This window comes from Pongo pygmaeus, chromosome 16 (assembly GCF_028885625.2).
Source record: "Pongo pygmaeus isolate AG05252 chromosome 16, NHGRI_mPonPyg2-v2.0_pri, whole genome shotgun sequence".
Lineage (NCBI taxonomy): Eukaryota > Metazoa > Chordata > Mammalia > Primates > Hominidae > Pongo > Pongo pygmaeus.
In genome coordinates this window covers 76217518-76241599 of record NC_072389.2, presented here as the reverse complement: position 1 = coordinate 76241599, position 24082 = coordinate 76217518, and the positions used below count along the sequence as shown (strand labels likewise).

Below are 24082 nucleotides of genomic sequence, written 5' to 3'. Positions count from 1 at the left end.
TCTAGTAGCTGGGATTACAGGCATGTGCCACCATGCCCGGCTAATTTTTGTATTTTTAGTAGAGACGGGGTTTCACCATGTTGGCCAGGCTGGTCTGAACTCCTGACCTCAGGTGATCCACCTGCCTCAGCCTCCCAAAGTGTTGGGATTACAAGCATGAGCCACCATACCCGGCTACCTAATCTCTTCTTAAAGAATTGACTTTTGTTATCAATGTTTGAGTCCAGTATTATAAAATTTAATTATATAACACTAGAAGTATGGTGTAGAAAGTATTGTTTTAATATATATTAGAAAAAGCAACTTTATATAACTGATTTAAATGTGTCTGTTTTGTGATGTAAACCATACATTTGTGTTTATTTTAGAAAATTAATTATAGTATTAAAAAGATCATTAATGTAAATTAAATCTGATTTTTTCTTAAAGTATTTTCTATTTTGATTGAGAAAAATAATTTTGTTAAACTAACCACACAGTACTTTTTAGCTTTTATATTGGTCAAAGTTTCCAAAGAATATTATGAGGATTATTTTAGAGGAAGGAGCCATAATTAATTTTATGACTGAAACACCGTTAAATGATAAATTGAATAGCTGTTTTCAGTATAATAAAAGCATTTTATTTGGGTTTTCTTAGTTTACTATGTAGTGTAAGCAAATGAACTATGTCCTTAAATTTGAGCCTTTATCTTTTACCAGAGCACTGAAAATGATGATTACTTCAACAAAAGGATTAGAAGAGTCTCATAAATTTGGGAGGTCTTAAGCAAAAGTTAAAATGGCATATTCTTTTGCTCTTTTCTGTGTCTAGATGCTTTTTATTTTTTCTTTATTGGAATTATGATGATTTGCCCTCTTGTAGTATATACCTGTATTTATTAGCTATTATAGGATAGTAATTTTCTATATTATTTTTGATATGTAGATTTTAAATCATTGGCATATCATTGAAATTATTGTATTTTTGTACTTAGTGTTTTACATATGTATGCACCTGTGTGGTAGTGAACTGCTTTTAAAAATTTCTTCTTTAAGAATTTGCTCTTTTAAGATTGGCCTGGCACCTTGTTGTCTTTATTATTTAAGGATTTGGAGATTGAAAATGAAGATTTGAAAGAGAGGTTGAGAAAAATTCAGCAAGAACAAAGAATACTTTTGGATAAAGTCAATGGTTTACAGTTACAGCTGAATGAGGTAAATAAATCTGCATAATAAAAAATAAAAAAACTGTCTTACTACATCAATAGCAAATTGTTAATGATTGTGCTAAAGAAGGTAAAATTAGCGCATTGCACTTCAGAGGAGTTATATCTTACTGGGGACCAGGATTTTTACATGAAATTTTACATTTAAAGTAGCATAAGCTAACAAGTAAGGACAGTGTAAAGAATGTTCAGGGAAATGAGGAGAGATCATTGTAGGCTGCCGCTTCTGAGGGGGGCACTTCCCGTGGGAGATGGTACTTCTGTTGAATTTTGAAGGAAGTAAGAGGGAATCAGAGGGCATTCCAGAGAACACTGTGATGAGCAAAATCACAGAAACAGTGACCTGTAATATATTCCTTGTTGTATAAAAAAATTGGAAATACAAGAATATCCATAAATCATTTTTTAGAGGGAAAATAGAATACATATGAAATCTAGTATAATCAGTTTGCTCTTTAAATATACATTTTATTATGTACAGGACTTACCACAGGTGAAATCTTATGTGATATTTGCATTTCAAAAGTAAGAAGTAACTGCGTGATTGGTACAGCTGTGTCCTTGTGATTCTAATTTTCCGTATCACTTTAATATCTTGCTATCTATGTTAGATTTTCCTAAAATTGAACATATGCAAAAGCAAAAGGCTTAACTATAGTTAGGGCCATGGGATTGGAGAGGAAAAAGTAGACAGAAGATATGAGGACGAAGAACAAGTAGGACTTGGTGGTTGATAGGTTCTCAAGAGAATCAAAAGTGCTTCTGAATCTGGGTAGTGAGAAGAATGAATGACAACTCATACAACAGAATTGTACATAATTTTCTTCTCATATCCTTGGCCCTAGTCTTAAAGACATTTGCCAGTCTTTTTAAAATATCTTTTCCCAGTTCATGCCTTTTAAAATAGGCTTTTAAGAATTAAAATATTTTGTGTTCTTTTTAAATTTAGGAAGTTATGGTTGCTGATGATCTGGAAAGCGAGGTAGGATGACATTTTATTTTAAACCATTAAAATTGTTTTAGGAATTGAAGATGATATAGTAGTAAAGGTTTAAGTCCTGAATTGAGATAGAGACCAGGATTCTATTTCTGGTTATTAAAGGGAAATTCAAAATCTATACATGACTGAAAAAGGATGTTTTGAATGTAGTGGCATAGATTATTGTAGGCATTTTGTTGTTATTGCCTCTGAAAGTCTTACTTCCTGTGAAACTTGTCCTGAAAATAATATAAAATTCTAAACATAAAGAAAATGTCTGAAAACATTAAGATTGAAAACAGAGATTTGAATTTTTTATGATTTTATTTATAGATATTGTATGTTTCATTAGTATATTTGTAGAAATTATCAACTCTATTAGTAGTTAAAGTTCACCAGGTTGGAGAATTCATTAACTCCAGTCCTCAATGTAATTCCAATTCACGTTTTCTAAAACACATTTTTAATCCAATTCCAAGCACAGGGTGATTTTACTCTATCTATTCTGTTTCATTTCAGAGAGAGAAGCTGAAGTCCCTTTTGGCAGCTAAAGAAAAGCAACATGAAGAAAGCTTAAGGACTATTGAGGCTCTGAAAAATAGATTTAAATATCTTGAGGTATAGAAAAGTTTAATTATTTCCTGTAATTCATAATGGGTAATGGTAAGGCTCTTGGCATCAGACTTGAATTTGAATTATAAATCTCTTATTTATAGTGTGACCTTGGGCTGCTTATTTAAAGTCTTCGAACTTGTTGCCTCTTTGGCAAAACTGGGGTGATTGTCTCTTTCTCCACATAATTATAAAAGTTACTTGAGATCATTGAAATTGACTAGCATGTAATTGACATTTAGTGTCATTCTAGTTTCTCTTCATTGTCCATCCTTACCTTTTTAAAACATCATATTTCTACCTGTAAATTTGCAGTGAGTGTACTGATAATAAAAAGCATTCATATAAATGAATGATGATATGTCCAGGATTATCTCAGAAAGGACTCATCACTGGGCATCACTGAAGGTAGCTGATTCAGCATGAATCTTTTATCTTTGTTGGTGAATGCAGCCCCAAAGTACACTAAAAAAGTGCCTTAGTCCATTCGTGCTGCTCTAACAAAATAAAGAAAATTTATGAAGAGCAAATTTATTTCTCCCAGTTCTGGAGGCTGGAAAGTCCAAGATCAAGGCTCTGGCGTTCATGTCTGGTGAGGGCCTTTTGCTGCATCCTCACCTGGCAGAAGGCGAAAGGGCAAAAAGGAGCCTAAGTGAAGCCCTCATGACTTAATCAGTTTCCAAAAGGCCCCACCTCTTAATACCACCACAGTGGGAATTAAGTTTCAACACATTTTGGCAGACATTCAGACCATAGCAAAAATAATATTTTTCTTTGTAAATAAAAAACTATGTGTGCATTATGGAAAATAATATAAAACATGTATGAATCTCACAGTGTTGCAAGAGATAAGTCAGACACAAAGAGTACATACTGCACAATTCTATTTTTATGAAGTTCAAAAGCAGATAAAACTAATCTATGATGTTAGAGATTAGAATAGAGACCACCCTTTGGTGAGGGTTTACTGAGTAAGGTGTGTGAAGAAACTTTTGGTGTCCTGGAAGTGTTTTATATCTTAATCTGGGTTGTGTATCATTAAAAAAGGTATGCATATGCAAAAATTCATTGTATTATACACACTTAATATGTGTACATATTTATGTGACTGAATTTTCAAGATTATTCAGAAACACCATTTTATAACCCGAAGAATGATCTAGCTATAGTGGCTTCTGTCTTCTTCACATTTGAAGACTCTTTTTTAGGTTAATTGTGAAACTGGTGATTGCTAATACTTCAATAGCACTGACCATGTAGTTTGCATTCTTATCGTACATCAAAAAACAAATAAATTCTATGTGATAAGTTTTATTGTTACCTGACTTCACAGGTGAGGAGTTTGAGGCACAGAGAGGTTTACCCATGAGGGGTTTCACAAATAATAAGTGACAGAGTCAGGATTTGAACCCAAGCATCTGACTCCTTTGTGCTTTTAACTACAATGCTAGTTTTACACTTAGAATTACTTGAATGAGAAAATTTAGGAGTATATACGGGGCCTTTTAAGTATTAATCAAAGTATAATATAATTTGGATATTATTTATGTATGTATTTCTTCTAGGAGCTAGACTTTCGCATGTCTTAAGTGTAAGGTGTAGGCCAGGCGCAGTGTCTCACGCCTGTAATGCCAGCACTTTTGGGAGGCCAAGGTGGGTGGATCACTTAAGGTCAGGAGTTTGAAACCAGCCTGGCCAACATGGCAAAACTCTGTCTTTACTAAAAACACAAAAATTAGCAGGGCGTGGTGGCACATGCCTGTAATACCAGCTACTCAGGAGGCTGAAGCAGGAGAATTGCTTGAATCCGGGAGGCGGAGGTTGCAGTGAGTGAGATCACGCCACTGCACTCCAGCCTGGGTGACAGAGTGAGACTCTGTCTCAAGGGGAAGGAAAAAAAAAGATGTTTTTCTGTAGCTTTAGACAAACAATTTGTCTAAATTGTCAAGTCTATAACTTACAATAGTCATAAAAGTAACTTATTTTTCTTATAAAAATACATATTTACTTTAGAAAAATAAGAAAATATATTTAAACTGAAAGCAGATGCAAAAGACACCTATAATCTTAACTCTGCTAGCACCTGACTGAAATCCTTTCAGACATTTGTACATAATTTGTGTGTTATATACTCATTCAACAGGTGGAATCATATAGTACATCCTGTTTTGTGACTGTTCCCATTCAATATGATGGGGACATTTTCCTCAGTCACTACGTATTCATTGTGATGAAATTTTATGCTAGATATGATTTTTTACTTTCAAAGAGAAAATTACAGGTCCCACTTTATATGTGACCCAGTATTTATAACAGCAGCCATTAAAAACTACTAAGAATTTGCCTGGGTGTGGTGTCTCAGCCTGTAATCCCAACACTTTGGAAGGCCGAGGCAAGTGGATCACTTGAGCTCAGATGTTCGAGACCAGCCTGGGCAACATGGTGAAATCCCGTCTCTACCAAAAACACAAAAATTAGCTGGGTGAGGTGGTGCATGCCTATAATCCCAGCTACTTGGGTGGCTGAGGAAGGAGAATCACTTGAACCCAGGAGGTGGAGGCTGCAATGAGCCAAGATCATGCCTCTGCACTCCAGCTTGGGTGACAGAGTGAGACCCTGTCTCAAAACCAACCAACCAACCAACTACTAAGAATTCATCATTTATAAACATTGAATATCTTACTGCTGTATTATCTCACATGCTTAAAAAAGCTTAACTGTCAAAAGAATTTACTGTTATGAGTTATGTATAATAACGTAGCTATTTCCCTTGTATGTATAAAAATGTGGGGAAAATGGATATTTTAGAATGAGGCTGATTTTATGTTACAACTTTTATATTTGTTTTCATCTGAGTAAAAAAGATAAGACCAAATTAAGTTTTTTGAACTCCTTATGTGCATAGCAACCCCTAATACATGTATGAGGCCATTTAGTAGTTATTGTAAACTTTAGTATTAAATATTCCATAGAACAAAGAGCTTAACTAAGCTTATAGGTATTTTTTCATACTGTGGGGGCACTAATGATTAATGGAGGTGGCATTAATTTAGTCATGGAATTGTGGACTGTTTTATCATGGTCAGCTACTTCAGAGTTTGGTATGTAGCTTTTAGGACTAATACACCTAAATACACAAATATTAACTACATCTGCCTATCCTTACTCTTCATTTCACTCTGGGGTTTTTTGTTTTGTTTTGTTTTTGAGACAGGATCTCACTCTGTCACCCAGGCTGGAGTGCAGTGGTGCGATCACCACTCACTGTAGCCTTGACCTCCCCGGGCTCAGGTGATCCTCCCACCTCAGCCTCCTGAGTACCTTGGGTTACCCTGCCCAGCTAATGTTTTTGTGTGTGTTTGTTGTTATTTATTTATTTATTTTTGAGACGAAGTTTCACTCTTGTTGCCCAGGCTGCAGTGCAATGGCACGATCTCGGCTCACTGCAACCTCCGCCTCCCAGATTCAAGCAGTTCTCCTGGCTCAGCCTCCCTAGTAGCTGGGATTACAGGTGCCCGCCACCATGCCCAGCTAATTTTTTGTATTTTTAGTAGAGACGGGGTTTCACTATGTTGGCCAGGCTGGTCTTGAACTCCTGACTCAGGCAATCCACCTGCCTCAGCCTCCTGAAGTGCTGGGATTACAGGCATAAGCCACCGTGTCCAGCTCGTTCTTGTATTTTTTTTGTAAGGACGAGGTCTCACCACGTTGCCTAGGCTGGTCTCGAACTCCTGGGCTCAAGTGATCTGCCTGTCTCAGCCTTCCAAAGTGCTGGGATTACAGGTGTGAGCCACTGTGCCTGGCCTACTCTTACCCTTGAAGTATAGTATTTTAATTTATATATTAGATTTCTTTGTATTTGGCTTACTTGGGAAAAGGAGCAACCCAGTATATTTTGATTCACTTTAGCTGGAGTTTCTCTATTATTTCCTAACTAATGGATTGATGGATTTATTACTATGTGTAGGTCTCTGCCTCAGTTTCATTTCCTGCTCTCTGTCTCCTTTTACTTTCAAAGTACTTGGTATTTTATAAACTCTGGAAGAAGGGGTTATGTTGATATTTCATAGTCAATGAGGTAGGGTTTCTGCTTCCTACAGTGGTAAAGTAAAATGAGTTATTGACATGAATGTGGCCACTTCCTTCCTTTTGAGGTAAAGCAGTAGCAAACAGTAGTCTTTGAAAGTCGTTTCAGTTCATTTAGGGCTCACTTTTTTTTTTTCTTTTGAGCAATAAAGTTTTTTCTTAAAACACTTGGCTGCTTTTATGAAAATGCTTAGTGAAGTACTTTATTCCCAGCTGATCTCTCTAAGTGTTGCTAGTGCTGTTTCTTTTTGTGGGTTTGAGTAGAATAATGCTCCGGAGAAACAGGAATGTCAAAAATGTAGTTTTAATGACTGCATCATTTAGAGCTAAAACAGATACAGAATTTAACAAAATGAGGCAGCATTCACCCTAAAATATTTTATGCTTCTGATTTCAGAGTGATCATTTAGGATCAGGAAGTCATTTCAGTAACCGTAAGTATAAAAGTATGAATTATCATTACAGTTCACCTAGTTCAAGCAAAGAAGAATGTTTATTCTTACTTGTTTAACTATACGGGAATAACTGTACAAGATATTCCTGCTGCTAAACTTCATCAACACATGGAACTAGGAAGACGTTAAGATGACTATTGTAACTTCTAACATATTGTGATAATTACCAAAGCTCTGATTCTCCTTAGCTACCTGTATTTTAAAATTGTATATTGTATGAATTACCAAATTTGCCTTGTTGATTAGTAGACATAGACATTCCTCTTGTGATATTTAGGGTTCATTTTTTTATGGAAAGAACATAAACATAGTTTTCTAATTTGGAGAAATCAGTCTTAATGCAAGTAGGCATTTTAAAATTACATTTATGAATTATTTTTAGATTCTACATAATCTTTTTTATTCTGCAATGTAAAACAGTTTCTCTAGAAAATCTGTTTTTGTTTGTTTCCTAGTGACTATTAAACTACCCTCTCCTACAACAGTAATATTTATGCTATAAATTTAAATCATCATTTTTGTTTTGATTGATTATAAGATATGTTTTATTATCATGTACTCTAGTTTAAGAGTCCTCGATGTTTCTGAAGCTTTAGTGATTCTGCTGAGAGAGAGCATAGAAAAAAATAAGAAAAAAATAAAAACCAACCTAGTATCTATTGTTCAGTAGATTGTAGGTACTTCTGTTTATAGAAATAATAAGGGGAAAATGGGTATTTTAGAATGAAGATACTTTGTGTTGTACCTCTTCTATTTGAATAATAAAGGAAATAACATCAAATTAATGTTTAGCCTACTTTAGTATGGATATTGAAGTTAAAATGTCATTTATTTGCATTTATTTAGGAAAAGAAGATATGCTTCTTAAACAAGGTCAGATGTATATGGCAGACGCACAGGTAATAACTTTTTTTTTTTAATTTTAAAAAACATTTAAAGAAAATTTTTGTGCCTTTATAAAGAGAGGAGAAAGCAGCATTGTATATTAAGTATATATACGTAGAGTGAGGTTTTCATTATCAAAGACAAGTTGGTCCTGCTTTCTTGAGTTTAATAAAAACAGATATTGCTGTTTCTGGTGCCCTCTAGAGTGTTTTTGATGGTAGTGGTTATAATAAGAGATTTGAATTATAGTTTCATTGCATTTGATACTAAGTTTCTGTTCATTAACAGTGATCAGTTAACTCTTCATATTTGCCCATATAAAGGGGAAGACATATGAATAATTCAAAATATAATTTTTTGTTTTTTTTTTTCCTCTTGATCCAGGGGAAAGGCAGTTCAGATTTAACTAACAGTAAATCTGTAGGGATCTGCAGCAAGCTCTATCCTTGCCTCAGAGGAAAGGATTCGGCTGAGGGGCAGAAGTAGGTTTAAGGCAGAGGGAGAGACCAAGGGAAGTCTTAGGGCAGGAGTGAGTTTATTACAAAGTGTTAGAGCAGGAACGAAAGGAAGCAAAGTACACTTGGAAGAAGGCCAAGTGGGCAGCTTGAGAGATCCCAGTGCCCTGTTCAGCCTTGGCTTGGGATTTTTATGCACTGGCTTGGTTTTGGGGTTTGCATTTCTCCTCCCTTGATTCTTCTCTTGGGGGCAGGCTATCTGCATGTATAGTGGCCTGTCAGCACTTAGGAGGGGCCACATGTGTAGTGCCTTTACTAAGGTTGTGCACATGCTCTCTAGGGGCTATTTTCCTTTACCAGTCAAATGCCCCCTGAAGAAGGTCATACATCCACCATTTTGCCTCTTAGTGCGCATGCTTGAGCCTGCTCACCCAGCTCCGGAGATCTTATCAGGAAGCTGCTGTCACCAGCTCCAGGTGTTTTCTGTCTATTGGGAGACTCTCTTTCCCTGGTGCTGGCTGTGACCAGTCATTCTCTTGACAACTCTGATAACTAGTTGGGTTTATTTTTGTGGTATTTTTATAATTTAGAGAATATTCTGTTGGATTAACAGTGAAGGTACGCAGAAGTCAAAAATCTTATTAGTTAAATCTATAATTCTGTGAAATTATCTGCAAATTTAAAATTGCAGTACTTGTTTTTATTCAAGGATACGATGGTTTTCTTCAGAATTTAAAGTTCTAAGCACATTATGTGCCATAAAACATAGAAATAATAAATATGTTTTGATAAAGTTGATGATACTCATGTGTGGGTAGGTGTTAATGAATGGGGAAAGAAAGACAAAATAGCACCCAGTAGCCATGGCCATTTTTCCTTGTTCTGCCAGAAATAGACTTACGTGAACAGAACTCTCAAAATGTTGTGAATGTATTAAGGAAATCATATCCAGAACTGTTTCCTTACCACAAAAATCAGCATTGTGATTTTTTTTCCATCTTACTGCCTAGTCTGAAAACCCTTTGATTCCTGATGATGTGCTAACTTTCTCTAAGTTTGGCAAATAAGTATAGTAAATGTCTCATTTAGGCTTTTGTGATTGATGTCTTTTTTTTTTTTTTCTTTTCAGTGTACTTCCCCAGGTATACCAGCCCATATACAAAGCAGATCTATGTTAAGACCTCTGGAACTATCTTTACCCAGTCAAACGTCATACTCCGAAAATGAAATTTTAAAGAAAGAGTTAGAAGCAATGCGAACTTTCTGTGAGTCAGCAAAACAAGACCGACTGAAGCTCCAAAATGAACTGGCACACAAAGTGGCAGAATGCAAAGCTTTAGCATTAGAATGTGAAAGGGTCAAGGAGGATTCAGATGAACAGATAAAGCAATTAGAAGATGCATTAAAAGATGTGCAGAAGAGGATGTATGAGTCAGAAGGTAAAGTTAAACAAATGCAGACCCATTTTCTTGCCCTTAAAGAACACTTAACAAGTGAAGCAGCCTCAGGGAATCACAGACTAACGGAGGAACTGAAGGATCAGTTGAAAGACTTGAAAATAAAATATGAAGGTGCTTCAGCAGAAGTGGGGAAATTAAGAAACCAAATCAAACAAAATGAGATGATAGTAGAAGAGTTTAAGAGGGATGAAGGCAAGCTGATAGAAGAAAATAAGCGATTACAGAAGGAACTTAGTACGTGTGAAATGGAGCGAGAGAAGAAAGGAAGAAAGGTCACAGAGATGGAAGGCCAGGCAAAAGAATTGTTAGCGAAGTTGGCTCTTTCCATTCCAGCTGAAAAATTTGAAAACATGAAGAGCTCATTATCAAATGAAGTGAATGAGAAAGCAAAAAAATTAGTAGAAATGGAAAGAGAACATGAAAAATCACTTAGTGAAATTAGACAGTTAAAGAGAGAACTTGAGAATGTTAAGGCCAAGCTTGCTCAGCACGTCAAACTAGAGGAACATGAACAGGTTAAGAGCAGATTAGAACAGAAATCAGGAGAACTTGGGAAGAAGATCACTGAGTTAACATTGAAAAATCAGACACTACAAAAGGAAATTGAAAAAGTTTATTTGGATAATAAGCTCCTCAAGGAGCAAGCACATAACTTAACAATTGAAATGAAAAATCATTATGTTCCTTTAAAAGTAAGTGAAGACATGAAAAAGTCACATGATGCAATTATTGATGATCTTAATAGAAAGCTTTTAGATGTAACACAAAAATACACAGAAAAGAAGTTGGAAATGGAGAAATTGCTACTGGAAAATGACAGCTTAAGTAAGGATGTGAGCCGCCTAGAAACTGTGTTTGTACCTCCTGAGAAACATGAAAAAGAGATAACAGCTCTGAAATCCAATATTGTTGAACTTAAGAAACAGCTGTCTGAACTTAAGAAAAAATGTGGTGAAGACCAGGAGAAAATACACGCTCTCATGTCTGAAAACACTAACTTGAAGAAGATGATGAGTAATCAGTATGTGCCAGTTAAAACCCATGAAGAGATTAAAATGACACTGAATAACACGTTAGCTAAAACTAACAGAGAATTATTAGATGTGAAGAAAAAATTTGAAGATCTAAATCAGGAATTTGTAAAAATAAAAGATAAGAATGAAATATTAAAAAGAAACCTGGAAAACACTCAGAACCAAATAAAAGCTGAGTACATCAGCCTGGCAGAGCACGAGGCAAAGATGAGCTCGCTAAGTCAGAGCATGAGAAAGGTGCAGGATAGTAACGCTGAAATCTTGGCCAACTACAGAAAAGGCCAAGAAGAGATTGTGACACTGCACGCCGAAATTAAAGCCCAGAAGAAGGAACTCGACACAATACAAGAATGCATTAAGGTAAAATACGCCCCAATTGTCAGCTTTGAGGAGTGCGAGAGAAAATTTAAAGCAACAGAGAAAGAACTAAAAGACCAGTTATCAGAGCAGACACAAAAGTATAGTGTCAGTGAAGAAGAAGTCAAGAAAAACAAGCAAGAGAATGACAAGTTAAAGAAGGAGATTTTTACCCTTCAGAAAGATTTGAGGGATAAGACAGTTCTCATTGAGAAGTCTCATGAAATGGAAAGAACATTAAGCAGAAAAACAGACGAGCTAAACAAACAGTTAAAAGACTTGTCAAAGAAATACACAGAAGTAAAGAATGTGAAAGAGAAGCTAGTAGAAGAAAACGCCAAACAGACTTCTGAGATACTTGCAGTGCAAAATCTTTTGCAAAAACAACATGTTCCATTGGAACAGGTTGAGGCTCTGAAAAAATCTCTTAATGGCACAATTGAAAATCTAAAGGAAGAACTGAAGAGTATGCAAAGGTGTTACGAGAAAGAGCAGCAGACAGTGACCAAACTGCATCAGTTGTTGGAGAATCAAAAGAACTCTTCTATACCCCTGGCAGAGCATTTGCAGATTAAAGAAGCATTTGAGAAAGAAGTTGGAATCATAAAAGCTAGCTTGAGAGAAAAGGAAGAAGAAAGCCAAAACAAAATGGAAGAAGTCTCCAAACTTCAGTCTGAGGTTCAGAATACTAAACAAGCATTAAAAAAATTAGAGACTAGAGAGGTAGTTGATTTGTCTAAATATAAAGCAACAAAAAGTGATTTGGAGACACAGATTTCTAGCTTAAATGAAAAATTGGCCAATCTGAATAGAAAGTATGAGGAAGTATGTGAGGAAGTTTTGCATGCCAAAAAGAAGGAAATATCTGCAAAAGATGAGAAGGAATTACTGCATTTCAGCATTGAGCAAGAAATTAAGGATCAGAAGGAACGATGTGATAAGTCCTTAACGACAATCACAGAGTTACAAAGAAGAATACAAGAATCTGCTAAACAAATAGAAGCAAAAGATAATAAGGTAGGTACAAAGTAGTAGTGTGCATGGCTATGTGTTGGAAACCCCAGAGCAGTGCTCTTTACCACAGAATCTCACAGGAAAGTAGACACAGGTATTAACAAAGTGACCATTAGACACACCCTTTCCAGTTTAGCAACTTGTGTGCAAAAATTCCGAATTGAAAAAAAAAGTGAAGTAACACAAACAGAAGTCAAAAGCATTTTTCCTTCTGTTTCTTTAGCTGTTCTAGCCAAGAATTCAGGAACGATGGGGAGACTTAAGGCTCACTTGTCTCATAGATGAAGAGTCAAAAGCCAGTGGGTCTGTGGCATGTGAAAGATGGGGAAGCTCTCTTTCTGGGCTGCAAGAAACCAAGAACACTGGGGAGCATCCAGAGTTGATCTCGGTACTCACCCATAGTAGTAAACTGAGCCCTCCAATTCATTTTATGTTCTGTTGCTCATGTCTTTCTACAGACTAGAAAGTCTACATCCCCTCACCCAGAATGTCCTTTCCCTCCTTTCTACTGAGTTGAATCCTATACATTCATTAACATGTTATCCTGCTTCCTAAAGCCCTCACTGTCCAATCTAGTCTATAGTAAACAGTTCCTCCTCTAAGGTGGATGTTTTACTGTGGCTTTGCCATCCATTTAAAACATTTGTATTACCTTGTTAGAATTATGTAGTTGATCTTCCCAATCAGTTTTTATGAGCAGGGTTTATAACTTAACTTTCCATCTTATCTTTAATTCTCATAGTACAATTTACAGAATAGGTACTCAACAATATTTTTGACACTGATGTTGCATAAAGTTTTTACTATGGATATGACATATAAAGATTGACTGCAGTTTTATCCATTCAACATGTAATGATTAAATGCCTTCTGCATGTCATGTGCTGGGGATACAGTGGAGTAAACACAGACACAGACTGCCCTCCCCAGTGGAAAGTACTTGTACATACTGTCCTCTGGCACACCATCTCTGTGATTGAGAATTTAAATGCTCTAAGCTTGTTCAGAAGGTACCTATTAATATATATAGTAATATGTAATTATAAGAGCTAATTATTAGTATCTACTTGTTGCCATTTATTGAGCATATGCATGTAATTGCATTTGATTTTCTTTGTTTTTTTCTATTATTATTATTTTTCAATAAAAAATTTTGTGGGGGAGGAGATGGTGTCTTGCTATATTGCCCAGGCTGGTCTTGAATTCCTGAGTTTAAACAATCTTCCTGCCTTAGCCGCCCAAAGTGTTGGGATTATAGGTGTGAGCCACTGTGCCCAACCTGATTTTCTTAACTCTGAAAGATTGTCCACCTTTCACCGATGTGGAATCTAAGGCTCAGAAAAGTAAATTAGCCAAGCTCATACAAGTCGACTCTGTCTGACTTTAAAGCAGGGTGGAAAAATGCTATGTTTCTAGGCACTTCCTATTCCTGTAAACAGCCTCCTTGTTTTTTCTCTCTCTACAACAAAGTGGTCTTAAATAATACAACTCTTGAAAAAGGAACATATGTTAATCCTAGACTTACGCGGGCCACACCCTTTTACTTTTCACACTTTGTTGCTGGGAATCCCCCTTCCCTTCCTGTGTTCCATACCTGGAAGACAGTTCATGTGCCTTTGTAGATGCTTATATATTAGCTAAAAGTAAGACTATGTTTATACTCACATCTTAGGATATATGTAATATTTATTCTTAATTTGGTATTGCTTTTGTAAAGAATTTCTGGAGAGGGATTTAATTATAAATTACATATTGTATACATCCTTGGTAACAATCTTGGCAATATTCATACCTCAATTTTTTGGTGTGTAAAGATAAAGCTTGTGTCTCCAAAAAGGAATGATTTCTGTACAAAGATGTTCATTGTACATGATAAGCGAATAAATGTTTCTCCTACAACTTTTTTTTTTTTTTAAAGATAACTGAACTGCTTAATGATGTGGAAAGATTAAAACAGGCACTTAATGGCCTTTCCCAACTCACCTACACAAGTGGGAACCCCACCAAGAGGCAGAGCCAGCTGATTGACACTCTGCAGCACCAAGTGAAATCTTTGGAGCAACAGCTGGCTGTGAGTAACCAGGCACACAGGGCTTTGCATGAATATGTGCTGGCTCCCGTAGTTAGTTTGTAAGGCTCATTTAGAAATTAAAGTGATCTGTATCTATGTTCGGATCCAAGAATGTAATTGTTTTTATATACGAAAAGTTACCTGTACTGGTGGTGTAATAATACTTATTTGATGCCTACTGTACACCAGGCACCATATTAAACATTTTACGTACTTTATCTATAAACTTTATCTTCATCACGATCTCACAAAGCAGGTTTATTCCCTCCATTTAATTCTTAAGGAAACAAAGAATAAAATATTTGATGCGTGGGGTCATTCAGCTGGGGTATAAACCTGGAACTGGCTGACTCCAAATCCAGCATCTTTCTCATTGCAGTGTGCTCTCTAAAATATTGGTCCACTAAACTAAAGGAGGTTTTAAAATAATCTTTTATCTTTGTGAATAAAGAGGCATTCCTATGGTTTTATACTTTATATAGAAGGATAAGTGCCTGGATTTAGAAGATAAAGTTGGAAGGTCTGGTCTAAGTCCTGCCACTTACAAGGAAGTGGCAAGGAACATTCCCTTTAACTCTTGGTTTTCTCATCAAGAAAATAGAATAATAACTGATTACTTGTTTACATTTATTATTTTTTTTATTATACTTTAAGTTTTAGGGTACATGTGCACAACGTGCAGGTTTGTTACATATATATACATGTACCATGTTGGTGTGCTGCACCCATTAACTCGTCATTTAACATTGGATATATCTCCTAATGCTATCCCTCCCCCCTCCCCCCACCCCACAACAGGCCCCGGTGTGTGATGTTCCCCTTCCTGTGTCCATGTGTTCTCACTGTTCAATTCCCACCTATGAGTGAGAACATGCAGTGTTTGGTTTTTTGTCCTTGTGATAGTTTGCTGAGAATGATGGTTTCCAGCTTCATCCATGTCCCTACAAAGGACATGAAGTCATCCTTTTTTATGGTTGCATAGTATTCCATGTTGTATATGTGCCACATTTTCTTAATCCAGTCTATCATTGTTGGACATTTGGGTTGGTTCCAAGTCCTTGCTATTGTGAACAGTGCCGCAATAAACATACGTGTGCATGTGTCTTTATAGCAGCATGATCTATAATCCTTTGGGTATATACCCAGTAATGGGATGGCTGGGTCAAATGGTATTTCTAGTTCCAGATCCCTGAGGAATCACCACACTGACTTCCACAATAGTTGAACTAGTTTACAGTCCCACCAACAGTGTAAAAGTGTTCCTATTTCTCCACATCCTCTCCAGCACCTGTTGTTTCGTGACTTTTTAATGATCACCATTCTAACTGGTGTGAGATGGTATCTCACTGTGGTTTTGATTTGCATTTCTCTGATGGCCAGTGATGATGAGCATTTTTTCATGTGTCTTTTGGCTGCATAAATGTCTTCTTTTGAGAAGTGTCTATTCATATCCTTCACCCACTTTTTGATGGGGTTGTTTGTTTTTTTCTTGTAAATTTGTTTGAGTTCATTGTAGATTCTGGGTATTAGCCCTTTGTCAGATGAGTAGATTGCAAAAATTTTCTCCCATTCTGTAGGTTGCCTGTTCACTCTGCTGGTAGTTTCTTTTGCTGTGCAGAAGCTCTTTAGTTTAATTAGATCCCATTTGTCAATTTTGGCTTTTGTTGCCATTGCTTTTGGTGTTTTAGACATGAAGTCCATGTCTAAAACATGAAAAAAAAAAAAAAAAGACATAAAAGACATGAAGTCCATGTCTTGCCCATGCCTATGTCCTGAATGGTATTGCCTAGGTTTTCTTCTAGGGTTTTTATGGTTTTAGGTCTAACATTTAAGTCTTTAATCATCTTGAATTAATTTTTGTATAAGGTATAAGGAAGGGATCCAGTTTCAGCTTTCTGCATATGGCTGGCCAGTTTTCCCAGCACCATTTATTAAATAGGGAATCATTTCCCCATTTCTTGTTTTTGTCAGGTTTGTCAAAGATCAGATAGTTGTAGATATGTTGCATTATTTCTGAGGGCTCTGTTCTGTTCCATTGGTCTATATCTCTGTTTTGGTACCAGCAGCATGCTGTTTTGGTTACTGTAGCCTTGTAGTATAGTTTGAAGTCAGGTAGCGTGATGCCTCCAGCTTTGTTCTTTTGGTTTAGGATTGACTTGGCAATGCGGGCTCTTTTTTGGTTCCATATGAAGTTTAAAGTAGTTTTTTCCAATTCTGTGAAGAAAGTCATTGGTAGCTTGATGTGATGGCATTGAATCTATAAATTACCTTGGGCAGTATGGCCATTTTCATGATATTGATTCTTCCTACCCATGAGCGTGGAATGTTCTCCCATTTGTTTGTATCCTCTTTTATTTCATTGAGCAGTGGTTTGTGGTTCTCCATGAAGAGGTCCTTCACATCTCTTGTAAGTTGGATTCCTAGGTATTTTATTCTCTTTGAAGCAATTGTGAATGGGAGTTCACTCATAATTTGACTCTCTGTTTGTCTGTTATTGGTGTATAAGAATGCTTGTGATTTTTGCACATTGATTTTGTATCCTGAGACTTTGCTGAAGTTGCTTATCAGCTTAAGGAGATTTTGGGCTGAGACGATGGGGTTTTCTAGATATACAATCATGTCATCTGCAAACAGAGACAATTTGACTTCCTCTTTTCCTAATTGAATACCCTTTATTTCCTTCTCCTGCCTGATCGCCCTGGTCAGAACTTCCAATACTATGTTGAATAGGAGTGGCGAGAGAGGGCATCCCTGTCTTGTGCCAGTTTTCAAAGGGAATGCTTCCAGTTTTTGCCCATTCAGTATGATATTGGCTGTGGGTTTGTCATAGATAGCTCTTATTATTTTGAGATACGTCCCATCAATACCTAATTTATTGAGAGTTTTTAGCATGAAAGGTTGTTGAATTTTGTCAAAAGATGGGGTCTTGCTATGTTGCTTAGGCTCGTCTCCAATGGGGTCCTGAGGCTGATCTCCTGAGCTCAAGTGATCCTACTGCCTCAGCTTCCTGAGTATCTGGGACTATGCTTTTAATTATGCACTAATACACATTGAAATGCCAAGTAAAACGGCCCAATCACATGTAAATTGTTGCTGATGTTTCCCTATTTCGTAGAATTGTTTGAGTTATTTTTTAATAGAAGAAAGGTTTTTTTTTTTTTTTTTTTTTTTTTAGTGTTTATTTTTTAACACTGTAGGCCTACAGATTGAGGATGGCAAATTGTGGATTTGGATCTTATCCAGAGTATAGTGTCCCTTTAATAATTGGAAATATTTGTTTATTGTTTATTATGTTCATGACACTGTACTAAGCAGGGACAAAGAAAGTATGCCATTCCTGTCCCCAAGGAGTTCTGGGTAGTTAGAGAGGCAAAATACAGATTCATAAAAAGTAAAAATCACAAGATGAGAGATGTCAAATATAGAATTGAGAATGCAGATTCTAAGTGATAGGGGTTTCCAGGAAGGAAAGATTAGTGGTGTGGTAGAAACTAGTTTTTAAAGAAGGGGGTATCTGGCTTGAACTTGTAACATAGATGCTATTTTGGTGTTACGTGAAAGGAAAGTAGAGGCTCTTCCATCTAAAGAAAATAGTGTAAAAAAAAAGCATGGAGATGGAATACAAGTGGCATGGCCAGAGGGCAGTAAAAGGCCTGCCTATAGAGTAGTCCCCCTCTTATCCACTGAGGGTATGTTCCAAGATCCCCAGTGGATGCCTGAAACCATGGATAGGACCTGCTGAGTGAACCCTATATAAGCTATGTTTTCCCCCCATATATACATACCTGTGATAAAGAGTAATTTATAAATTGGGCACAGTAAGAGATTAATAACAACATAATAAAATAGAACAATTATAACAATATGTTGTAATAAAAGTTATGTGAATGTGGGCTCTCTCTATATCTCAAAATATCTTATTGTATTATACCATGGGCAACTGAAATAGAGAAAGTGAAACTGCTGATCGCAAAACTGCCAATAAGAGGGGACTGCTGTATTTGAAAGTTAATGTTTGAAGCCAAACTATGGAAGTCATTGAGAACCAAACTGATGAATTTGGATTCTCTCATGTATGTAAAGAAGTGTCACTCAAGGTTTTTGAGCCAAAAGTGGTGTGAGGAAATAGGTACCTTAGTCTCAGAGGCATGATAAGGAATATAGTGTGGAGATAGTAAGACAGGATGGGAAGCGTTTGCAATAATCCAGACATGTGATAAGTGTCTGCAGAAGTTCATGGCACTAGATGTGAACTAAAGCAATCATTTCATGTTACTTAGGGAAAGTAGCATTACTGTCCTTAGCCACACATTCATTAGAGAAGTTTATATTGTTACGTTTTGGAATTCTGCATCTGGTAGGTCCAAGGTAGTTTGTTGTTAGAAGTAGCAGAATCGCCTTAATAATAATAATAGTTTTGTAGCATGAAGCCTGAGCATTGTCCAAAGTTTGAAAATGTGAACGCTGATATTCACATCTGCCCATCTTTCCACATTTCTAGGATGCTGACAGACAGCACCAAGAAGTAATTGCAATTTATCGGACACACCTTCTTAGTGCTGCACAGGTAAAGAACTACTTCTCCTTTGGAAAGAATATTGCTTTAGAGATAATAATTTTTTATTTTCAAATAAATTTATGTGAAAGTAATTGATGTTTAAAGTAGCTGCACCCCATATGCTTATTTAAAAATAATTATGTTTCTTTTAATCATTGTTTGTGGATCTCCCAGAAAAATTTACAAAGCTATATGGCAACACATCTTAAATTTAGCGTTGTCTCCATCTGCTTGTCACTCAGTTTATAGACAGTTTGGTAACATGTGATGGTAGCACACGTTAATGGTGTTGCTAGCTGGAGACAACGCCTTGACATCCACATGTGGCTGTCATCTAAGAGGAGAGTGGGAATGGCTTTGAATACTAGAAAAGTACAAAAGTGACAAAAGGGTGTTATGTGTATAGGATTGTAGTAATTAAAGACAAAATGATCTGTTTTACCAAGCCTTAACTTGGCTTGGTAAAGCCAAGGAATAATTAAGGAATAACATTATGCATTCCCTTTTTTAGGGGTGTACTGAGAAAGTTATTGTTAAAATCATACTAAGAAATTATTAACATAGAAAGGATACTATGCTTAATTTCCTGCAGAAACCCCATGAGCAGCACCTCCAAAATTCTCAGAATAGATTTTTTTTCAGGAAGAAAAGGTACTAAAAGAAACAAATTTTAGAATGACAGAGATCCTGGGAATTATTTGGATTTGAAGTATGTTAGGCCACACTGTAAAAACAAGCAAAAAAAAACAAAAAACAAAAAACGAAGAAGGGAAAGATGGATGTTGAGAGAAAGCTTCAAAAAAAGATCAATTTTAAAAAAACAACTAGATAAAATAATAAAAAGATACTTTATGATATCAAATTCTTAAAATAAATAGACCTGCCTTTTCTATAGGAAATGGAGGGGAAACTAATGAAAAAGAATGAATGATATGATAGAACAAGGGATCTTAGCTACTCTCTTTTGAGCAAATCAGAGATAAACTAGAGTTTTAAAGTTTATTGCAATTATTAGAGAAGATTATTGAGGAACAGTGAATAGGAAGTTCAAGGGGGGAAATAGTAGAAAATCTATATTAGAGAGGCTGAGAAACTCACTAGTATTGGCCGTGAGAGGAAGAGCTTGCTCTTAATGAAAAATACAGCAAACTAACAAGCCTTTCCACTTTGTATAATATGCACTTCTGGAATTTGAAATTATTTTCTATTGTGTCCTAATGAAACATAACAAAAGCAGTTGGCAACAGAAATAGTCTTGCCTTCTGGCATCATAAAGTTAACTAAGAAATTCAGTTCAGTCAACTATGGCTAATGTTTGAAATGTAAACATCCTGCTGTTATAGAAACAGATTTTGGAAGCAAAACTTTTCGTATTAATAGGAAGTGTTGTGCTGAAACCTATTCAGGTACTCCAGGAAAAAAAAATGTGTGTGTTGGGAGGGGGTGTGGTATTGTAATAAGCCCACCATATTGAGTTGCATTTAATCAACTCGTGCCACCATTTTAAGTTTAAAGTATTTTTTAAAAATATAAATGGCTAACATGCATGTAAAAAAGATACTTGGTTTCATCAGTAATGGGGGAGATGCAAATGAATAAGAACATACCATTTTTCACCTGTGGGACTGGCAATATTACACAAGATTATAGTCTATTGTGTTAGCCAGAGTGTATGGGAAATGGGCATTTTTACTCCATTGATGGTAGTACAGATTGTTATAATCTCTGTAGAGGGAAATTTTGTAGTACTTAACAGAATTAAAAATTGAGACTGCTTTTTGACCCAGCAATTTCTTCCCTAGTAATCTTTCCATTAAGATTGGAAATACCTTAAATGTCCATCATTAGGGGAATGGGTAAAGAAATGTAATATGTCCATGCAGTGGATATTATACAATAATTTAAAATAATTGGGTAGCTCAAGGGAAAGATTTCTGTGACACTACATAAAAAAGCAAGTTATAAAATAATATATATTATATGATCTTATTTATGTAAAAACATAAATATGGGTTTTTTAAACCAATTACTTAAATTTTAAATTTTTTTAGGAGACAGATTCTTGCTCTGTCATCCAGGCTGGAGTGCAGTGGCACAATCATAGCTCATACAGCCTCAACTCCTGGGCTCAAGTGATCATCCTCCCTCAACCTCCCAAGTAGCTGGGACTACAGGCACATGCCACCACACCCAGCTAATTTTTTTTTTTTTTTAAGTTTTTGAGACAGTCTCACTGTATTGTCTAGGCTGGGCTTAAACTCCTGGCCTCAAGTGATCCTCCCACCTTGGCCTCCCAAAATGCTGGGATTGCAGGTGTGAGCCACCATGTTCGGCCATCAGTTAGTTTTCTAAACAACAACAACAAAAAAACCTCAGCAGCAACAACAGATTTCCTTGTAGTTTACTTTGTTCATTTATAACTTATGCTGCCCCTATCATCCAAGGCTGTTATTAAAAAAGAGAAAGAGGGAGGTTTATCCATTAGTTTTCTGGTAATGGAAGTTAGAGCAGCTGTTGTGCACTAGTCTTTTTTTTTCAGACGGGGTCTCGCCGTGTCACCCAGGCTGGAGTGCAGTGCCACAATCTCGGTTCACTGCAACCTCTGCCTCCCAGGTTCCAGCAATTCTCCTTTCTCAGCCTCCCGAGTAGCTGGGATTACACCTGGCTAATTTTTATATTTTTACTAGAGATGGGGTTTCGCCATGTTGGCCAGGCTGGCCTCGAACTCCTGACCTCAAATGATCCACCCACCTCGGCCTCCCAAGGTGCTGGGATTGCAGGCGTGAGCCACCACGCCCAGCTGTGCACTCCTTATTAATTGATCTTATTTTCATGAGGGCTGTACTCCCTTTTCCAGTAATTCCTTTAGAAATCACAATGATGAGGATTTAGCATTTGATGAATCAATGACTAGTTATGCTCTGTAAAAGCTTTATCTTTAGAATTCTTATGTAAACAAAGATGACATAAAATAATGCTCCTCTTCCTTCTTTCTCCAAAGGGTCACATGGATGAAGATGTTCAGGAGGCTCTGCTCCAGATCATACAAATGCGGCAGGGGCTTGTGTGCTAGCAGTTAGCACTGACTGCCAGTATCTGTTTCATCTTGCTGGTGCTGAACATTCTTTGTGCAACTCCATGGTCTTTCTGGGCCTTACTGTGCTGGTATAATTAAAATAAAATATATTTTGTTCCATTGGTAGGTTTTTTTTTTTTTAATTAGATGAATATGCTAGTCTTTTTCAATATCAGTTTGCATCTTATTTTCTGTATGTGTTAATTTTACAAATAGGCAAACAACATAACTTTGCCCTGGATTGACTACATATTTTTAAACCTTCGAGTCCCTAATAAAACATGAGCCATCTGAGTGAGTCCATATGAAGCGAGGTTAGGCTGAAATAATTGCTTAAAGATGTCTTTCAGAGAAATTAATTTGGTTGGTGGCCACTTTTAGGTGGATCAAAAGACCTTTCAGATCCTCAGAACCTTGAGACATAATACAGTTGTGAGGAATGTGTTGTAACTTGGCTGGCTAAGTTACATGTTACAGTATCTTTATTGAGGTAACTTCATTAGTGTCTTTGGCCTTTTTTGTAGGTATAGATATTTTTTCTTTCTACACTAATAACTTTTATGCCTTTTAAAATAAATTTATTTTCATAAATGGTTTGCGGTGCTAAATTACATTTAGATTAAGAACAGGCAGGGGTGGAATATATCAGGAATTTATAATAAAATTGCCTTAATGTCTACAACAGTATCTTAATTTTTACTTGTGGTGACTATTCTTGCCACAGTATTAAAGAATAATGATAAATGATATACTAGATTTTTCAAAGTATGAAAACCTTTAGACTTTTTTTAGCAATTAGTTTGACATTTGCTACTATAGTAACCAAGCACTCATTATATATGCATCCTCCAAATGTTTCATGCTTATTTATAGGAAAGTTATATTAATGAGATTAATAATGTGAAATACAGTTTTCTTGCAAAATTAGCATTAGAGAATTGATTTTAGATTACAGATTTTTAAAGTTTTAGAGAAAAGTGCAGTAATACAGTAAACTGAAAGAGTATATAGATAGCAATAAAATAACATAAGTGGACATGTTTATAGTAAATACTCTGAAGTAAACAACTGTTTTTATTAACTGCATCTCATTAGGGAAAGTTTATATGTCTTGTTATTTTTTATTAACATTTTATTTAGCATTCAGAGTGAAAATTACTAATTTGAGTATTAACAAATAACTGAATAAATGGATCATTGCAGTTAGGTTTTCTCAAATTGCAAAATTTGCCTTAGCAATTATCTTTGAACATCCTGAACCGGATTTTTAAATCCCATTTTTGTTTAATAGGGTAAAAGTACCATCAGAATGACTTCTCATACCAAAGAATAAGCCATCATATTTTTTCAGTGTTGAAACAACATTGAAAGTCAGAATTGGATTTATTTTTAATTCTTTATACGGTTTACATAAGCAATATCTGTTTCTTTAATTATTATGTTTAATGTTGTCCTTCAGCATGAGTTCTGTTTCACAAGTTTTGGGCCACCTATTTCAATAAAAAATAAAATAAAAAAGTTGCCAGGGGTGGTGGCTCATGCCTGTAATCCCAGCACTTTGGGAGGCTGAGGGAGGTAGATCACCTGAGGTCAGGAGTTCAAGACCAGCCTGACCAATATGGTGAAGCCCCATCTCTACTAAAAATACAAAAATTAGCCCTGCATGGTGGCAGGTGCCTATAGTCCCAGGTACTCGGGAGGCTGAGACAGGAGAATCGCTTGAACCTGGGAGGCGGAGGTTGCAGTGAGCCAAGATCTCGCCACTGCACTCCAGCTTGGGCAATAGCAAGACTCTATCATAAAATAAAATAAAATAAAATAAAATAAAATAAA

At 36.1% G+C, this 24082-nt stretch overlaps 1 protein-coding gene across 3 annotated transcripts in view; it reads left to right on the top strand.

Moving 5' to 3' along the window:
• The window catches only part of UACA (uveal autoantigen with coiled-coil domains and ankyrin repeats), a 99039-nt gene extending 76668 nt beyond the window's left edge, over nucleotides 1-22371 (top strand). For all 3 annotated transcript variants that reach the window (XM_063652710.1, XM_054451170.2, XM_054451171.2), the window contains exons 11-19: nucleotides 1089-1196; nucleotides 2157-2189; nucleotides 2706-2804; nucleotides 7282-7318; nucleotides 8186-8238; nucleotides 9809-12547; nucleotides 14463-14615; nucleotides 19117-19182; nucleotides 22175-22371. In XM_063652710.1, coding sequence (XP_063508780.1) covers nucleotides 1089-1196; nucleotides 2157-2189; nucleotides 2706-2804; nucleotides 7282-7318; nucleotides 8186-8238; nucleotides 9809-12547; nucleotides 14463-14615; nucleotides 19117-19182; nucleotides 22175-22246 — 3360 coding nt within the window. In that variant the 3' untranslated portion in view covers nucleotides 22247-22371. The remainder of the gene's footprint in view (nucleotides 1-1088; nucleotides 1197-2156; nucleotides 2190-2705; nucleotides 2805-7281; nucleotides 7319-8185; nucleotides 8239-9808; nucleotides 12548-14462; nucleotides 14616-19116; nucleotides 19183-22174) is intronic.
• The last annotated feature ends 1711 nt before the right edge of the window (nucleotides 22372-24082 follow it).